The 17,977-nt window shown below is 39.8% G+C and overlaps 1 protein-coding gene across 3 annotated transcripts in view; it reads right to left on the bottom strand.

Annotated features, from left to right (window-relative positions):
* Positions 1-16,521, bottom strand: part of LOC122535919 (protein tipE) — a 62,865-nt gene extending 46,344 nt beyond the window's left edge. For 2 of the 3 annotated variants that reach the window (XM_043667836.1, XM_043667837.1), the window contains exons 1-2: positions 13,279-16,521; positions 10,530-10,863 (exon numbers count right to left, since the gene is read on the bottom strand). In XM_043667836.1, coding sequence (XP_043523771.1) covers positions 10,530-10,863; positions 13,279-13,834 — 890 coding nt within the window. In that variant the 5' untranslated portion in view covers positions 13,835-16,521. Of the gene's footprint in view, positions 1-9,817; positions 9,870-10,529; positions 10,864-13,278 lie in introns of those variants that run through there. The other variant, XM_043667838.1, reaches the window with a different exon arrangement.
* Between the last annotated feature and the right edge of the window lie 1,456 nt (positions 16,522-17,977).

Below are 17,977 nucleotides of genomic sequence, written 5' to 3'. Positions count from 1 at the left end.
TGTTTGGCTTCGTAATGAAGAATGATAGAAGACGTGGCCTCACTTTAAAGAGGCAACAGCCAGCGCCGTTTATGAAGCGGATTATTAGGGAATTAAGTGGAAATGTATAACGCGGAGCGGAATGCACGTGGGTTAAATTTATGTTTAACGAAGCTATTACGGATTATGAGCGCGATATCAATGACGCTAATTGAATAAGACTGTCTATTAATATGATAAAGTTGTAATGTGACAATGGGCTGTAGCATTTTCTAGATCAGTAGGGAGGACTCAATCAGAAATCTACATCTTTTTCTAAGGTAATTGTTCATTATCGTAATTCAATCGTGCACACAGTTTTTTTCTGGACGAGATAAATTCCTTGTCGATCTCGAAGCTTGGCCAACTTAATTCGATTTCAATGTCTTTGTTCTAATTGCTTAAAAATCTTCAAAAAGACGCAACTTCGAGTTTAAATTATATTTGAAGAACATCGAATATCGAATGTAAACAGCGTTTACTCAATCGCGAAATAAATTTACGTTTCCCTGAAACTTGATACATTCGCGTGATTAAGATTGAACGTATTCGAACGTATTTTGTAAACCACAATGATACGAAATTGCATCGAAGTTAAGAAACGTGTAACTTCAAACGCGGCGAAGACCAACTCGCCGTGCAAAATGAAACACGTGCTCGAACGAATGATTAAAGGTGACCAATATGTCGCAGTTTGTAATTATTAAAAGCACTTGGCTGTTTAATCAAAGCAAAGATGAATCCACTCCGCTTAGCCACTTGAAGCCTGACCTTATTTCCACGGAGATTAAAGTTTCATTTATCGAATGAAGGTACGAACTGCAACCTCGTATGCAGCAGCTCGACTGTGTCTCAAAGCAAAACTGTGTTTCCATTTCTTTCGCGTCGAATAACTCATAAATTTTATTTGAAATTTTTCATTTGCGTTCGTGAACACCATTGAATGGCAAAAATGTCATGTTTTCCCTTGTACATTATTCAAGCATTTTTCATTCTAAGCTACAAGTACATTGAAGCTGGTTCGATAGTTTGAACTCTTTCAGTTTTATAAATATCACGTATTATTCTCTGAAACTCTCGTAGATCTTTGAATCGAGTTGAAAATATATACAATCTTCTTGCATCTTCTTCAATTGTAAAACAATGAATTCTTTCAATTGTGAAAGTTACGCATGTTATTGTTGATTTTTGTTAACGCAATCGCAGATATTTAATTTAAAATTGAATTGAACAAATATTACGATATTTTGATATTTCGTCAAGTTAGAAACAATTAAGCAAAACATTTTTCACAAACGAATTAACTTTCTAACTAAATTTAACATATCATTGAGATCGAACGTGTATTTTATTATTCTGTTGAATATTTGAAAATTACTATTAATTGCCACGATATCACTTCCCTCCTCTTCTCTTATTCAATTCATTCTAATTCTAAATTACGTTATCAACCAATATCCAGATCACAGCTGGATATTTACGTATTTTGGAAATGTTTGGAGATTTAGAATTCCTGAGAATTCACAAGTGCAGTCTGCTAATTATAATTTATCGGCAACGGGTTCAAACGAAAGCCTGATTCTCAGAGTCAACTCGCTCGAAATTACGAAATCTTCCCTTCCACAAGAGTTTTCTTTGCACGTCAGCTCGGCGAGACTGGCGCGATCCGAGTGAAACACATCCCTCTCGGCTGGATAATTTTAAAGCGCGAGAAGACGAACTCGCGGAGAAGAAACCGTGTTCTCGAGAAGGACGGAGCCGTGACCGCATTTCGAGTCTCGCATTGTTTTCACCGGCAACAGCCCTCCTTCGTTTCAGGCCGATCGACAACGAACTCGCCGGAGTTACGTTACAATATTACGGAAATGTTTCCTCGCGAGGCGGACAGCGCGAGAAACAAAGCCACCGCGGTGTCGTAGAAATTTCAATGGCGATTCGTTAACCCATATAATCAATCTTCTATGGATCTCTATGGCCTGGCTATTGTAGGAAACGTGTAATTCTCAGTAATTGTGGCGTGGAGGTGAAGCAATCATGCGGATGAACGTGAATGCTTAAATTTTATCGTGGATGGAAATATTTTGGGAATGGTCCCGTCATTGACGATTGGTTACATTATGATTCGAACTTTCGAAAGAGTATTCGCAGAATTTTACAAATATAAATATATCTGATTTTAATCTTTTGTTGCGACGTCATCAGTGGAATAATAGAGAATGTTTGAAACCGCGATCTCAATCGTGAACTCAAACTACGATGTTTCGAAGAAACGTGAATTAATCATGAAATAATTTGAATAGATGAACGAAAAAAAAAAAAATACATGTACTATTCGTATATTTGTCATACAACGAAAAATGTATAAAGTACTGCAAACTAGTTTCTTCGCGAAGACGAAGAAAACAGGTTCGATGTATTTAACAAAAATTCGTATTTAATAATCAATGAGACATTATTTTCAAAAGAAAAAAATTCATCAACGAACGTAATTGAGAAAGGTACGATTTCGTTGCGAAATGAAAAGTTTTCGAAGCGTTCGAACAAATCTCCATGTCTGTTTACAACGAATTAACAACGGAATTGAGCCGGTTAATGGTGTTTTTCAAAGCTGTTACATTTACAATCCCCAATAGAACCCAACTACCCATTAATTTTCCAACGTTTTACCGCGAAAAATAAGATCAACGCGATTCCGTACCGCGTGCTCGCTCTGGGATTCGAATAAATCTGCGAGTCTACGTCAGAAGTAATTAAACTACAATCATGCCTAACAGCGGGCTAGATAACTGCCTTCGAAAGCGTTCGTACCACCAGCCACACCAGTCTGAAACTGCGTTCCAATTTGGGGTTGTTTTCGGCTGTGTATACAGAACGTTAATTCCCAGCGTTTTTCTCGCGAGAATAGCAGAAGGAAACCAGAGTCAATTTTTGAGAGTTTTCGTAAATTTACGACGGATCAATTTTTAGAATATTTTCTATAATCTATAATTTTTACATCGTAGATGATGGTTATATATATTTTTTGATGTTTGAAATAACCAATTTTTCACGGAAATTTACAACTACTATTTTCTGTACATCGTCAAGATTTATTTATAATTTTTAAAATTATATTAAATTTTAATTATATTTAATTTTGTATTAAATTTAAAATTATGTTCAATTCTAATTATAATTTTTTAATTATAATTTTAACATTTCGTCGATTTATAACGTTACAATTTTAAGATTTGATTAACTTTTTCCTCGATAATTTCGATTTCTTTCGTACAACGACACTTGTACTATAATTTAACACTTGCTGGAAAAATTACGTATTTAATTTCCAATACAATTTCTGATCCAACAATAAGCCATCTTAGTATATTCTTTCTAAAAACATTTCTTTTCCCATTTTTCTTAGCAAATTTCTCATTTACGCGAAGTTGAGATCCAATAGCCCGAACACCTCATACATACATATACATATATATATATAAAAATGTGCACGGGTAAAACGTTCGCCTGTGTAACCGCATTTCCCTGTGCGCAGGTAAACGTGCAAGTGCGAGCGGCCTCGAAGCCACGCCGTGAAACTGATTCAGTTTGATCGAAACCGTAATTTCGCAGGTTGAGCGCAAGCTATATAGAAGGATATCGAATAGCTCGTATTGTAAGGTGTAATATGGATATGGGAAGAGGAAATGGAACTGTCGATTAAGGGAGAGGAGGGAGGGCGCGCGTTTCTTCGATGCAGTTTTCTAAGTACTTTCCTCCTAACTTGAGGAAAGGGAGGTGGTTCCCTTGGAGAATACGCTCGAGTTACGTTTTTCAACGTCGGTTCCTGTTCGAGGAGAAGGGACGCTTTCTTTTTTCGCAGTGGATGCTCGAGTCAATTCCTCTGAAGGGAAATGCGGCAGCCGATTTCGCAAGAGACTTGTTGAATAGTTTTCAGAATAAAACTATCGTTTGACGATTTATAGATATGTATAGATACGACTGATACTGTGAAAGGCTTGTTGGAGAGTTTCATTTTATTAATTGTTGTTTGAAAATGAATGCCTTCTTTGGGATAACGTTATTTCGTTTGTTGTTATTTCATTTCGAGGAGAGCGTGAAGGTTTGTCACGGTGTCAAGAAATTAATATTTCAAGCGAATAACAATTACTGTAGAAAAATGAATATATTTTCAGAAGAAAAGGACGATTATTATTTAAAATTATGAGTAGTATTCAATTCTGTAAATTTATTTTCTAGATAGAAACACGAGAGTTGGTGTTATGGATAAATTACTGAGATGTTGCACAAAATGAGTATAATTATAAATAATTGTCTTATATAAATAAGTAGCAAGTACGCTACTTTCTGACGCAATTTTTCTTTAAAACGTATAACTGTTTCACAAATAAAATTAGTGTAACGTAGCAAACATACCATAGAGATTAGATAACACCATCAGACAACGTTCTCACGTTCTAAAGCAGTATACACGATCCTCAATTACTTTGTACGCTGAGAACAAGCTGTTTATTACCAGAATAATGTTAATCAAAAACAAAGAGAACAAAAGAGGGTGGGGAAGAGCAAAGGGGATAGATTCAACTGTAAAGTTAAACTTGCATAAACTTTTCGACTATCCGCTAGTCCGTATTCCCTTTGCAGCTGCTAATTATTACTTTGTTGCGACTACTTCGTGTTCAGAAATAACAGAATTCCAGCAGCTCGCTGGAAACGATTAAATTTTTTTCGAAAATCAGTCTTCTTATCGCAAAGAAGTTTGTAAGTTTCTATATACGCCATCACTTATAAAAATTGAAGAGTAATAAAACATTAACGACACGAAACCTGTGATCTGCAATAATTTTTAAAATATCTTTTATTCAATCTACGTATCCATGAAGATTCGACCTCCTCTGTTTGATCGTACGTAAAATTTAGGAGCAAAATAATTAAATTATTTTTACTTTCCTCGTTTACTAGTACAGAAGCATCAACTATTAAACTATTAAAGAAATATTATAAAATTTAAAATCAATATTATAAAACGTGAAGTTGGTGTTATAGAATTTGAAATTAATATTATCAAATTATTAAAAAAATATTAATGTCAATTAAATAACGTGTTTATCGTAATTCGATGATTTAAAAATTACAATATCGTTGCATTGCCTATATTCATATAACAATCAACAAGTGAGCGTAAGACCAAAGTAGCCTTGAAACTATCGGAAGAACAATTCCAAAGTATCGGTAACTTCTTTCGAAAGGCCATTCGAAAATTTTTCAGTGAAAGAGAGAAGCATTCGACGCTGTCGTAAAACGATCTGTGACAACTCGGCTTCAAAGAATTCCAACGCCAGGAGCAAAACTGTCCAAAACGACGAGCAGAGTCACGCTGTTCCCTCACGTTCGAGGGAATCCAACATGTTCCCGGAACTTCTACAGTCCTGCCGCATTTTTGCGGATGACATACTCGAGCGTATAGTGTCCCAACGCGGTCGAAACGAATTCCCGGCCTCATCCTCGTCGCGGCAACGATTCATGACCCTTTTCCGAGCCGGCACTCCAATTAAAAGTTCCCGAACGTTTCACGCTTCCTTTCCTAAAGGAGCTTCCCGTGCGTTTCGAAACATCATTGGCCAGGTGTGCTTCAAAGGCAGACTTCTCGCGAGAAAGCTTGATTAGTTGACGGGCGAAACGGCCTCTCCGACCCAATAAAAGTTCGTACCCGCTCGACGCAGAGCTCTTCGCCTTGGCAGGATTTCTGCGCTCGAGCGTCGATCCGTGAAACAGCCGTGAAAATTTATTGGTTCACAGCTTCTCCTTCGAAGTGAAGGCGAGATAAGCGAAGAAAAACTGTGGAATATCGGGTTTCAACAATGGATCCGTGCACGTCGCGTGAATTTTAGGACAACCTACAAGCGCCAGTGGACGGTATTTCGAGAAATAACGGGGGGATATTGGACGGTATGAGATTTGGATTTAAGGCTGGCGAGTCGAGGCACTTTTTCCATTAGAGAGTCGTCTCAACTTTATTTCGTTTGAATTATTTCCGTTGCTGTCGGGGATAGAGACGTTTGGCGATTTATGTAATTGAATAATGAAATAACTTAACTGTTACTTGCTGTTAATATTCCATTACTACTGAAGATAAAGAGAAATGTATGAAGAAAATGTATGTGTTCATTTCCTTATGTTGTCATAAAGGAGAATCAATTAAATAAAGACACGACCAATTAACAGTAAAAACGAAGAAGATATAGAAGATGTAGAATTCATCTTTCCTTTACATTTATTCTTCACCGTTGTATCGACATTAAGAAACGATTATCGTCAAATTGATACCCAAAAATAAATTACGACGACTACGAATAAAGCATAAAAGTATCGACACGTATCTTTATTTCCTAATGAAGAAGTGTCTTTTTAATCAGATTTTACTCTTCACTCAAGAAATTTACACTTTAATTTTTAAAATATTGCTGAATAACTAAAACATAACATACTCGCATCTGTAATAAATATAACGACCCATAATAAATATCAATGATTTTCCTAGTCACTGCATCTGAAATTGACACTAGAACTACCAAAATTGTCATCATGCCCAATCTATACTTTTCTTTTTGTTAGAAATTTTAGAAATGTAAACGATATTTTATAAAACAAACTTAAATGAAAGCTTACGTTGTGTTGTAAAGCTTTCAATGCCCCTGATGGAAATTTTATGCTTTATTCGTCGATACTGCTGTCAGATAATAAAAGATAAATAATCCAAATTTCCAAGTAAACTTCTATGGAAATGAAGTAACCGAGGGATACGCGAACCGTCGAAGAAACGAAAGGTTCATTCGTCAAACATTATCCAGCAGAAATAAAGCGATGAGTTCATAAGCCGAAGGATTTGGCGGACACGAAAAGCGAGGCAGGAAACGGAAGAGCCAGAGGAGCGCCGATAGAGTCTGCTCGATTAATCTGAGCCTGATATATCACCACGAGTTCAAGTTGGAGATGCACGTCCCTTTCGTACGAGCATCCAGCCTGTTTCACTCTAATACACTCAACCACGAGTGTAGCGCTAGCTATAAAGATGACAAACGAGCCGCGACAGAAAAATAACAAGCCAGAGACCATGATGAGCCCGGCGGATACTCGGCAAACGATCTCGCGACATTTAAAATGGGCATATCACGATCCTCCCCCTTCGTCGTTTCGCAATGATATGCTGACATTGCAGTGTAACTCTCGCGACTATTTTACGAGCTCGCGATTCGCGCGTATATTTGCCTCGTTCCCTTTATGTCGGTCGGATTTTAACATAAATCAGAAAGTGTGCTAAAAAAATTCTGCTTTTTTTTTGAAGGATGAGATTTTGGGATTACACTTGTTTATATCACTGTCTGCGCGCTGCAATGAAAATTGGTTCTCGCGGTACTGTCGGAAACGTGAAAAAGTTCAAAGTTTTCTATCCCTATTCTTCTTTAACCTTTCTACCTTGTTCTTTTTCCTCGCTCTTTCCTTTGAAGTTGAGGATTTTCAAAATCTGACAATTGTGCCGATCTTCAAATTGCACGTAACTGGGGTATAACTGAACTTTTGTTTCAGCGTAAAACGAACGAATGATTATGAAAATTGAGAAGATTCATTAGAAAACACGTTTAATTATTTCTTCGAGACGTTGAAAGAAGAATTTTATCAAGATTGAAATCTCAAAGCTCCCCGCAAAACTTGATATACGCAATTTTCGTTCTGTATGTCGTAAAACGAGTGGTTTTTTTCTTTTAATTATACGAGTGTGTTGATTGTATACGGTGAATAATTTGGGGAATGACGGAAATCCATCAGAAAGGGCGTCGAAAAGTCGAAAGATACGGGAAAGTGGCCTCAGTGACGCAGTGGCCTGTAATGGAGTAGGCTCGAGCTTTAAAGCGGGGTGCTGAGTGCTCTTTTTTTTTTCGCGATGCCGCATAATAACGCGCGCACTCGCGATAAAATGAAGGCTGTCTCGTATCTTTGTTATTAAATATGTAACCGCGACCGTGTGCTCGTATTTTTTTAAGCAAGCAGAGCATTTGCGAAATTCAGGACGCTGTTCCAGGATGCACGTCCGTGTTTCTTCGAATCTGGCTCGACGATTTTACAGCCACGCGACGTTGAATAACATCAACACGCTCGTCCAATTTCAATTCATCGCGACTGCTTCAACTTGCAAGTAGAGAAGAAATAAATATATCAACGGCAAGCGTCTGTCAGTCAGATAGAAGCTAATGAATCAATACTTTTTTCATTTCATTTCGTATTTCCCGATGTTTTTAAAGTTGAAATATTTCTAAACTTGAAGGTCGAGATGTTTGCTTCTTTTTAATCTTTCTAAATGCTATGAAACTGCTTTCAGTGTCGCTTTAAATAATAAATACAAGTACAGAAACTGTACTAGAAACGCTTCGCTTATTAAATATTGTACAATTATTTTTTATTCCGAACATTCTGTGTATTTCTGAGCTTTTAAATTTCTCACAAATATATGAGCATCCATACGTAATATTTTTCATCACCTCGATATCAGAAATTCCTTTCATTTACCAGCAAAGGAGGATTATTTCGAAAATTGTCCGAGCAATTTTCATCTAACGAAGAAACACCTTCCTATTACCTTCTGTCCTCGATACGTTGCTTCATCGTTAGTACGATCACGATTTCTCGTCGCAGTAAATCCACCAGTAGGTCGACGAAATTCCAAATCTAACGCTCAATCACCAACAGTGATTCGATCGATGCCCTTTATAAGCGAATTCCTTTCTCTTTTTTTCTTTTTTTTTTTTTTTTTTTTTTTGGTTGCCACGTTTAATCGAACGAAACAGTTTGAAACGGTTTCATTCGACGTTTACCAATCAAAGGATTTAGTCGAATGTATTCCTGTCACGTTTTCGCGAACGTTAGAAGCCGGACACCTGAATGCAATGAAAAAACGTATGAGACAAATAAATCCTAGCGGTTTCGTGCTTCTTTTAGTTTTCACGGAGAACAGCGAAGAACCATAAGTTTTATTTTAATTAAGCATTTTATGTTGCCTCCCTCCCGTTCATAAAATAATAATCTAAGAATCGAAAAATATATCTCCAAGGAAACATTTCAAAATTGAGTAGAAAATTATATTTTAACAGATACGTCAACACATTATTAAGTATTTTTAATACATCGAAAGATTCGTGATTTTTCTAAATGTGCATACATGGGAATTCTTTTCAAATTTCGCTGAAACCGAAGGAAACTCTCGTCGTGCACGCGAAATATCCTCGTTACTCACCCACGTTTGTTTTGCAAGTAATCATTCCCCTTATTTGCGCACGACGTACCGTAAATGAAAGCAAGTCAGTCTTGATGTTTGAACAATCATATTTACTCGAGCAGGATTTGTTTGATAACCAACGCTAATAAACCACTTCATTCTCTAACCACGGACCGAACGTCTGAATTCAACTTTATATTCACGTTGCACATCGCAATTCCCGGACCAACCGCTCTCCCGAGAGGGAAATACCTTCGACAGCCTTCACTTTCCTTTGAAACAAGACGTCTCCAACTTCCTTCGAATTTCAGAGACCCAACAATCGTGGCAATCTGAATTCAAAAATCTTGAAAAGTCTCAAAAAGCTAGTAGAAACTAACAGGAAGAAGAAAGATATCACGTCTTCGTTGATGGTCGTCAATCCATCGAAGGAAACGCGTTCTTCAAACACCGACTCGATGAATAATAAAGCGTACGGTCTACGATGACATTCCAATCGTGCTCACCCCCTCGAAAATTTTTTAAGATCTAGTCCTGTATCTCCCAACTTTCGTCGAGCCGAGACCCACACTTCTGTTGTTAACTAAGTAATTTATGTAATTAACAAATGATGGTAGAATATTCGAATGTGTAAAGTTGAGACGGTTAGATTTAATGCACGAATTTTTCACTCCTTTTGCTCGGTGATGTTGCGAAGTTGAACTGCAACTTTGAATATTGTTCTCTGTCTCTTTTATTTTATTCTAGTCCCTAGAATATTTTGATGATACCGACTCTCAAGATATTATTAGCTGACAGATTACTTAAATTACAGTATCTTTGCAACATTTTTCACTGCCAAATTGAAATCTACTACCAATAGAAATATGTGATACAAAAGTAATATTTTCTAGTGATATTTTCTCATCAAACTCTGTACATCAATTTTATATCATCCTCTAATCATCCCGATTCTAAACGCGTCCCAATATTTGTTATATTTATTACTTATGTTTATTAACAATACCAAAAACTTTGGTAAACAAAATTATCTCCAAATAACGGAAAGAATAACCACGAAATAGAAACCGCTGCCCTCTCGAGAAATCATAACTCACCGACTCGAAACATCGACTATCGACAATCGAGCATTCTTCCAATTATCTAATTCGTCCAATTCCGAAAGTCGATCCGGAACAGACGAGACAATCGCTGTACAGCGACGCTGGATGGTTTTATCGAACCTTATTCAATGTCACGTTACCTGAGATCGTTGCCCCTGCCTCTTCTGATTCCTCGCGACGAATGCCGTGGCGGTGGACTGCACCTGCAGTCACAGTGCATCACACACAGAGCGACGCTGGTCGCGAGAGTCACTACGAAAGGCGCCGCGAAGAAGTGTATGATGGTGGTGACCTGCGCCTCGCGGTTATAGTTCGCCATCACTATGCTGCCGTTCACGCGGCTGTAATGGCAGGGGAATTTCGCGCCTTCGTAGCCCAGTTCGCGGGTGAAATTCTCGCAGTCGACGATCGGCGGATAGCCGCAACCTTTGATGTTCACCAGCAGCACCGCCTCCACGTCGCCTGGCGTTGGCACTGTTGAAATTATTACAATATTACAGAATATGTTTTTTTATTTATTTACTGTTATTAATTTTTTTTTTTACATCTGTATCATTTTTTTTTTTTTTTTCTTTTATTACGTCGAAGAAAATTTTGTTCTTACTATCTTTAACTAGTCTAATCTCTTATTTCCTATTTTTCGTATTTAATTCGTATTTAATTCACAAATGGTAGCGAACAGTTGGGTACGATCTAAGCTGAGATACTACACAGTGATAAAAGAAGACATTTCTTGAAAATGATACTGTGTATTTAACAAGGACAAGGAATAAATTGAAACGTACGTTGGAACTGCTTTATTAAATTATAATGCAATTTTCATGTGTTTTTAATGGAGAACTTGTGCAAAATTTAATTACTAGTTTCATTAAACATCGATGTATTGCACAAGTCGTTGTAATTATTTTCCGATTTTTCCGAGACGTCACAGTCAATGATATTTCCAATTTTAATTCTTGAAGATTTAATCTAATCTAATTTAAATGTATAAATGCAATTCATATTACTTTGAAAGCTTTACAGTGCTTTCAGAAATTCTGACTACTTTTAATTATGAACGCCTTGCGTTCTCGTAGTAAAGTTTCGAAAATCTTTGACGAACAACTATAAGCTAAAGATTTTTTTGTAGACTGTTTGAGAATTTCCCAATGAACAAACAATCTTTCTGGAAATTTACGAAATGTCACGCTGACTTAGCTTGTGAAACATTCAAGAGGAAACTTCGTCGACGAATTAGAAAGTAGCGGGAAACAGAAAAATCCTACATCTTCGCAGACAATCTTCAACAACAATGAGTATTCCGTTAACTCAGCGAAACAAACGTCGATAATATCGATTTTGTAACGCGGTCGAGTTAAAGAGGTGCAAACTTGCAAGATTAACGATAAGCACGAGCACCAAATGGAGCGACTATGGATTTGCGTGATGTAAATTTTATACGCCTTATACGCTCTTATGTCCTCATACGATTATAATAAAGAATGAATGCAAGTGCGAAGTTTAGCAACGATGCACAAAGATAAACAACCAGATGATAGTAGAAAGAAGACTAGAGTTCTTGTTAAATACTAGAGTTTGGTGTTCGGAAACCACATTGATCAATTTTACACAAGGATAGAAAAAAAATGTTAAAACTTAACAGATAGCAATATAATAAATTTTTGAATTCGTCTTCGAACTTGCTATTACCTACGACAATGAACAAAAGTAAAGTGTGCGTGTGTGTGTGTGTTTTTTTTTTAAATTAAACACATGCATGATTAATTAAATTAAAAAAATTTGCAGGAAGTAGATTAATTCAAATGAAAAAATAAATCCAATTTTATAACGAGGTGAAAGGATTTCTCACTGATGAAACAAATATATTCCACGATGAATACAACACTGTACAACTTGAAAATTAGATGTCTAAAATAATTTATGGTATACAAACTATCTCCTCTGCTGCAAAAATTCACTCGAAGAATGTGCATCCGTGTTCCGAACTTCGAATTTTTATGTGCCCCGATATATCTCGTCGAATGAGAGAATAGATATAAAGAAACTTTCTACACGAAAGCAGCAACGTTCTGACGTGTCTGCTCGAAAACAGGAAGAAGAATTTAATAAGATTTAAAGTCGCGACAGTATGGCAACTTTGACGGAGAGATTATATCGTTATCGCGTAATACCATCCGTGGAGAAAAGAAATTTAGGTTTTTAAGCAGATTACGTCGTACAAATTTCATCGAGACTCAATTTTTCTAATTCGACACGATAAATTTTCAAATACACGGAATACTTCAAAATTTCATCTAATATAATTTTATTGTTGTTAATTCTAGCCAAGTACAGTGGCTACAAAAAGTAGGTAATAATGAAACATGTTTTCATCTGGCTCTGAGCTTCATTTCCGTAGTATCAAATATTTGCACTCAAACAGAAAAACAGTGTGAAACGATATTTAGTAGCCACTGTATACTGTAAACATAGAGGAGAGTAATTTCTTAAAAAGCACACAAAAATTGTTATAAACTTTTATCTTCACCAAATACTGCAATCTCTCTACTCAACTTTAATCATCCACTGTGGAACAATTTACAAATTTCTTTAAACAGCCAAGCATCTTCCTCAACACTATAATATCCCTCCCAAGGAAATAAAAAATAAAAAACTGAAACCACAGAAAACCATCGATAATTGGCACAATTTTAAATAGAGTACACGCGCTCGTGGCTTATTAACTCGAAACACTGTTTCATCTTCAAAGATCAATCAATCTCCCGCAACGACGCAAAACTACGTAAGCCCAGTAGCAAACAACAGATAGCCCAGTAACTCCGTGCTCCAATTTTATCCTTCAGGCGTGAGTTTTTATCAAGCTAAGCCCGCGGTACAAAAGTTTCTTACCAGAGGTGGTCGAGGTGTGCGCGCCGCTCGAGTTTGCCGAACCGCTTCTACCCCCGGTGTCGTTCTTCATGCTGGTGTTGCTCCATGGCGTGTACGTGACGTATATGTGCGTACACCTGTAGACGTCGCTGGTGCATCCCTCGCGGCAGGAGCTCCAGGTGCAGTTGAATAGACCAGCGAGCTCCTCGCGCCTGGATGTGGTGCAGATGACTGGGTCCGGCGAGAAATCGGCGGCCAGAGTGCTGATGGCCGGATCGACGTACAGCGGCACCAGGAAGAGGAGGGCCGCGCCGCCGGACGTCGCGACGAATGCCAACGCCGATGTGGCGTAGAAGTTGAACCGCTGACGGCAGGTACGCCGTGGCGGTCGGCGCCGCGAAGCGCCGAACCCGAGCTCCAACAGTTTGCGATGACGTAGCTCTCGCTCCTGGAAGTCGTGTTTCTCGCCCAGCTGATGCTGCTGCTGATGCCTGGCGGTGTGCTGGCCGGCGTGATGATCGCTCTGACACTGGACGCAGCTCGCCTCCAGCAGGAGCTCAGAGCTGCTCCCGCGCATCACCCGACCTCGGAGCACTCAGATAGCTGCCAACCGGAGCTTCTTCGGGCGTTCCAGGCAAACGATCGAGGGTACTCGACGATCCTTATCTTCACTAGGACTCATCGAGTGCCGGCCGTGGCCGCTTTTGTCCGTTCACTTGCTCGTGGGTTGGCACGATCGCGATGTCGACCGTCGAGCATCCACTCGCATCGGCCACAAGTAGCAGCTTTCTGGATCGTTCGATCGGTGATCTCATTTAGCGAGCCGCGTCATTTGGCCAACGCTCGGCTTCCCACTGGTCTAGTGGTTGCTCCAATCTAGAAGCGTTAGTTAGTTAGCAGCGAGTATCGAGGATCACCCTTTGTTGATCCACCTGAGGTTCTAGGCTGTTTAGGTCGACGTTTAGAACCATGTGGAAACGAGGATGTACAAATTGGTTCCGTTGACTCTGTCGAGTCCGACGCTCACGTTTGGCTTTCAGGGTGGAGTTCGGTGAACGATCCAACGATCATCATAGATGACACGAGAATAGATACACGGCTGGATCCTGATGCGAAGCGATCCTCCGTTATCGTCGCTCCGTCAAACGCGACGATGTCTGCGAAGTCTCGTGGAAACACTGCGAGAACTCGAACGAGCTCGAGCGATGTGCGTGGCACATCTCGCGAATGTCAGTATCTTCTCGATCCAAGGTTACGTATCCTTCGCACGACATCGCGCGGATCGACTATCGCCTCATCTGACCTGTTCCAACCAGGGCACCGCGTTCTTCTATCGAGACTGTTACTGTTACTGTGTTCTTACTGATACTGGACGCTAATAGAAGTATAACAGATGACTCGTCGAGTGTGCGTGTGTGTGTGTGTATGTGTGTGTGCGTATTATTTCGAACGAAATGGCCGGTGTCGGTGGTAACAGTCGAACGAACCGACCGACTTGTCAGCACTTTACAACGTCCCCGTTTTATCGCTATGCATAATGACCTTGCACGTTTAAAGTTCTTTTAGGCCATCGAAGTAAGTCGATCGATCACGACCTTTTAGCTGTAGTCACGCTGTGTCGGGCATAGAGCATCTCGCCTAGCTCGGGTCTTCCGATCCGCGCGTGGAAAAGTTTCAAGGCCGTTATCTTTGAGCTAAGCACTCCTATCCGCTCCGATCCGCCACCGTGGGTAATTATCACTCGATCATCTATCGCGTAATCGACGACACTCGTAATCGTTAACAAAATAACTTAATTAGGTCGTGGTGATGTTCGTTCACTTTTGCAGACACTCTCCTCTGATCGGCCAACGTCGAATAAGACGAATAAAGATATTTAAAAACACGATAGAAAGTCCGATCGACTAGTCATTTTCCATAATAATAATAATAATAATCCAACTGGTTTCGATTTTCTTGCTAATTTCTTCCTTGTTCTCTTGCTTCTTCCTTTCGTTCAATTATTCTCGATTAATATCCAACGAACAGATACAATCGTCTAAGAATCATTCCACTTAACGAAAATCGACGACAGATCCGCTATTGGCATTGGCGTTTTAATCAAACAAAAGTCGCGTACAGGACGCGAGAAACGAAGGATAACACGTCCCGCCTCGTTCGTCCCAGATTGATCGAAGTTTTCTTGCTTTCCTCCACCGAAGCGAGAAAGAACACACAGCCGCTGTCTCCTCGCGTCGATACCGTAACCGTAATCAAGGAAATCCGATCACCAGCGACGTGACCTTAACGAACAACAGGAACCCTCTTCTCTCCCCTGTCGCTCTCTCCTCGACACTTCTTATAAATAAATCCTCCCCCGTCTTCTGTTATCTCTGACGTTTATTGGCCAACCGGCTAGATTATCGCCAACGAGCCCCTTCTATCCCTCCGTCTGTTTCACCCAACAATGACCATAGTATTCCCTTGCGTTTGGCTTCGGTTACAAGAACGATTACACCCGCAACTGGTTGCCTCTGGCCGCTGCCTGTTGACCTAGAAATCTCGCACACTCCGGTATTTACCTTAGCCGATTCGAGCGGCCGAACACGCGTATCCAAAAGCGGCGAGACGAACGATTCCCTGATCTTACATTTAGAAATAACGCACCCCTGTGTCTATGTGTATGTGTGTGTGTGTATGTGTGTGTGTGTGCATGTGTGTGTGTCGCGTATGTTACTCGCCACGATCCACAAGTGTTCCTCGACGGAACGGCGAAATTCTGTCGTCAAGCCAGCCGCGCAACCGTCGAACGAAAAGAACAGCTCGATGCTTGATAAACACCCCGACACATCTGCCTACGACCTCCACCTGACACCTACACCTGCCTCCTGGCCTAACTTCTAAGCTTCGCCACCGGCTCAGAACCACGGCTCTCCGTCCGTCCGCGTGCGTGCTATTTCCGGCACAGGTTGCAGGAGCCAAGGATCGACCAGCTTTTCCTGCTTCCAAGCCTTCTCGTTGCGTGGTTACATCTGGGCGCACCTGCGAACTCGCGTCCCGTGTAGCATCCGCCTCGCGGATCGCGAGTTAAAGCGTGACTACTCGCCGAAACTCGACCGAGAGTCCTCGACGGGACAAGCTTTCGTCCGAAGCGACAGGGCGGGGTTCCAGGCGCGCATGAGCGCGTGTGTTGCCGTCTCGTTCTCCGCCATCCACCCCCACGTTGCATTCCCCCTTGTTTACGCTCCTGCCTTGCTCCCTTTTTGCTCGTCTTCGCGCGGCACTCGCCCGCCCGCCCGCCCGCCCGACCACCCCCTCGTTCCACCGTCCATCCATCCATCTATCCATCCTACCAACCCGTTATCATCCTTTAATTGCGACTCGTGATTAAACCAATTTTTTGATATCGTCTTTCCCACGGCGCTCTTTCGACGATGGAAGCTCAAGGGAAGAGAGGATGTTTTCACAGTGAAAGTTTCGTAGGGAGGAATTTTAATTCTTGAATAAAAGAGGGTATTTAGGCTCGGAAATTCGTTCGTTCGAATGCAATTTTTTTTTTTAGGCAGCCTCTGGCTAACTCGTTGGACTGCAAATTTTTAGAATATGATGGAAATGTAAAGAATTTAATTCTTTACATGTGTTTAATTTCGAATATTCTGTCGTATTTCAAACACGCACAACGTATGATTCAATTTATATTTAAATAAATATAGCATATGGTTCAATTTATAATTGATTCTTGTCTAATATGGTTCTCAGTGTTTAGAGAAAATTTTCGTCTAGACCAAATAGATGAATAAATTTGTAATTGTTCAATACACAAATGAACAATATTAATGAACAATATTAATAATGAACAATAATATCTCAATTCTATAATAATATATAATATCTCAATTATATAGTCGAATTTAAAAATATTCGCGTAATCTCGCAATAACTACGTTACTTTTCCAGGAAAATCGAAACAATTGTCTTTCTCTACCTCCGATTAATTTCCACCTGAAGAGAGAACCATCGTTCTGTCACTGAATTTAGCTTCGATGATCGCCACTGTAAATTAATCTCACGCGACACTTAGAAAATAGAATGGCTCGATTTAAAAAAAAAAAAAAAAAAAAAATGCTATCGCAGAAAATTCTTTTCCCATTCGTTCACGGATCTCGCTTTCCCATTCATTGAAATATCACACCCCACTGGCAAAAAACAACAGGACACTTTAGCGACATCATTTATTCGACGCATAAATCAACCCCTGTCACGAGCCGTCCGAACCTATACTCTATCTTTTTGCCGCGAATCGAACGATTCGAGCTTGCGAGTCGCGTTTCCAACGGAAAACCGTGGCCTGGTGGCGCAACAAAAGCAACAGTTTGCTCGTAAATCCCGTGGTCGTTTAGTTGGCGCAAAAAGGAGCGTGGCACGTTGCTCGCGTTCCTGCTAAAATATTAATTACGCGTGTTCTCAACATCTTCGGGTTACCTACGTATCACAAATGCCTCGTCCTTGCGACGGTGATCTCGATTTGCTCAAAGTGTCCTTTTATATTCGACAGATTTTGCTAACAACGATTTTAGAAACATTCATACTCGACAATTTTATACGCCACGAAAGTACGGTTTCTATATAATTTCTCGCAACACGTATCTTCCAATTTCTTCCCATCGATTCGAATCTTTTAATGAAACGGAACGATTCAACGATCAAATCCAAACTCCATTTCTTGCCACGCGACGAAAAT

This window comes from Frieseomelitta varia, unplaced genomic scaffold (genome assembly GCF_011392965.1).
Source record: "Frieseomelitta varia isolate USP_RPSP 00005682 unplaced genomic scaffold, Fvar_1.2 scaffold_787, whole genome shotgun sequence".
Classification (NCBI taxonomy): Eukaryota; Metazoa; Arthropoda; class Insecta; order Hymenoptera; family Apidae; genus Frieseomelitta; species Frieseomelitta varia.
This window is presented reverse-complemented; position numbering and strand designations above follow the sequence as displayed.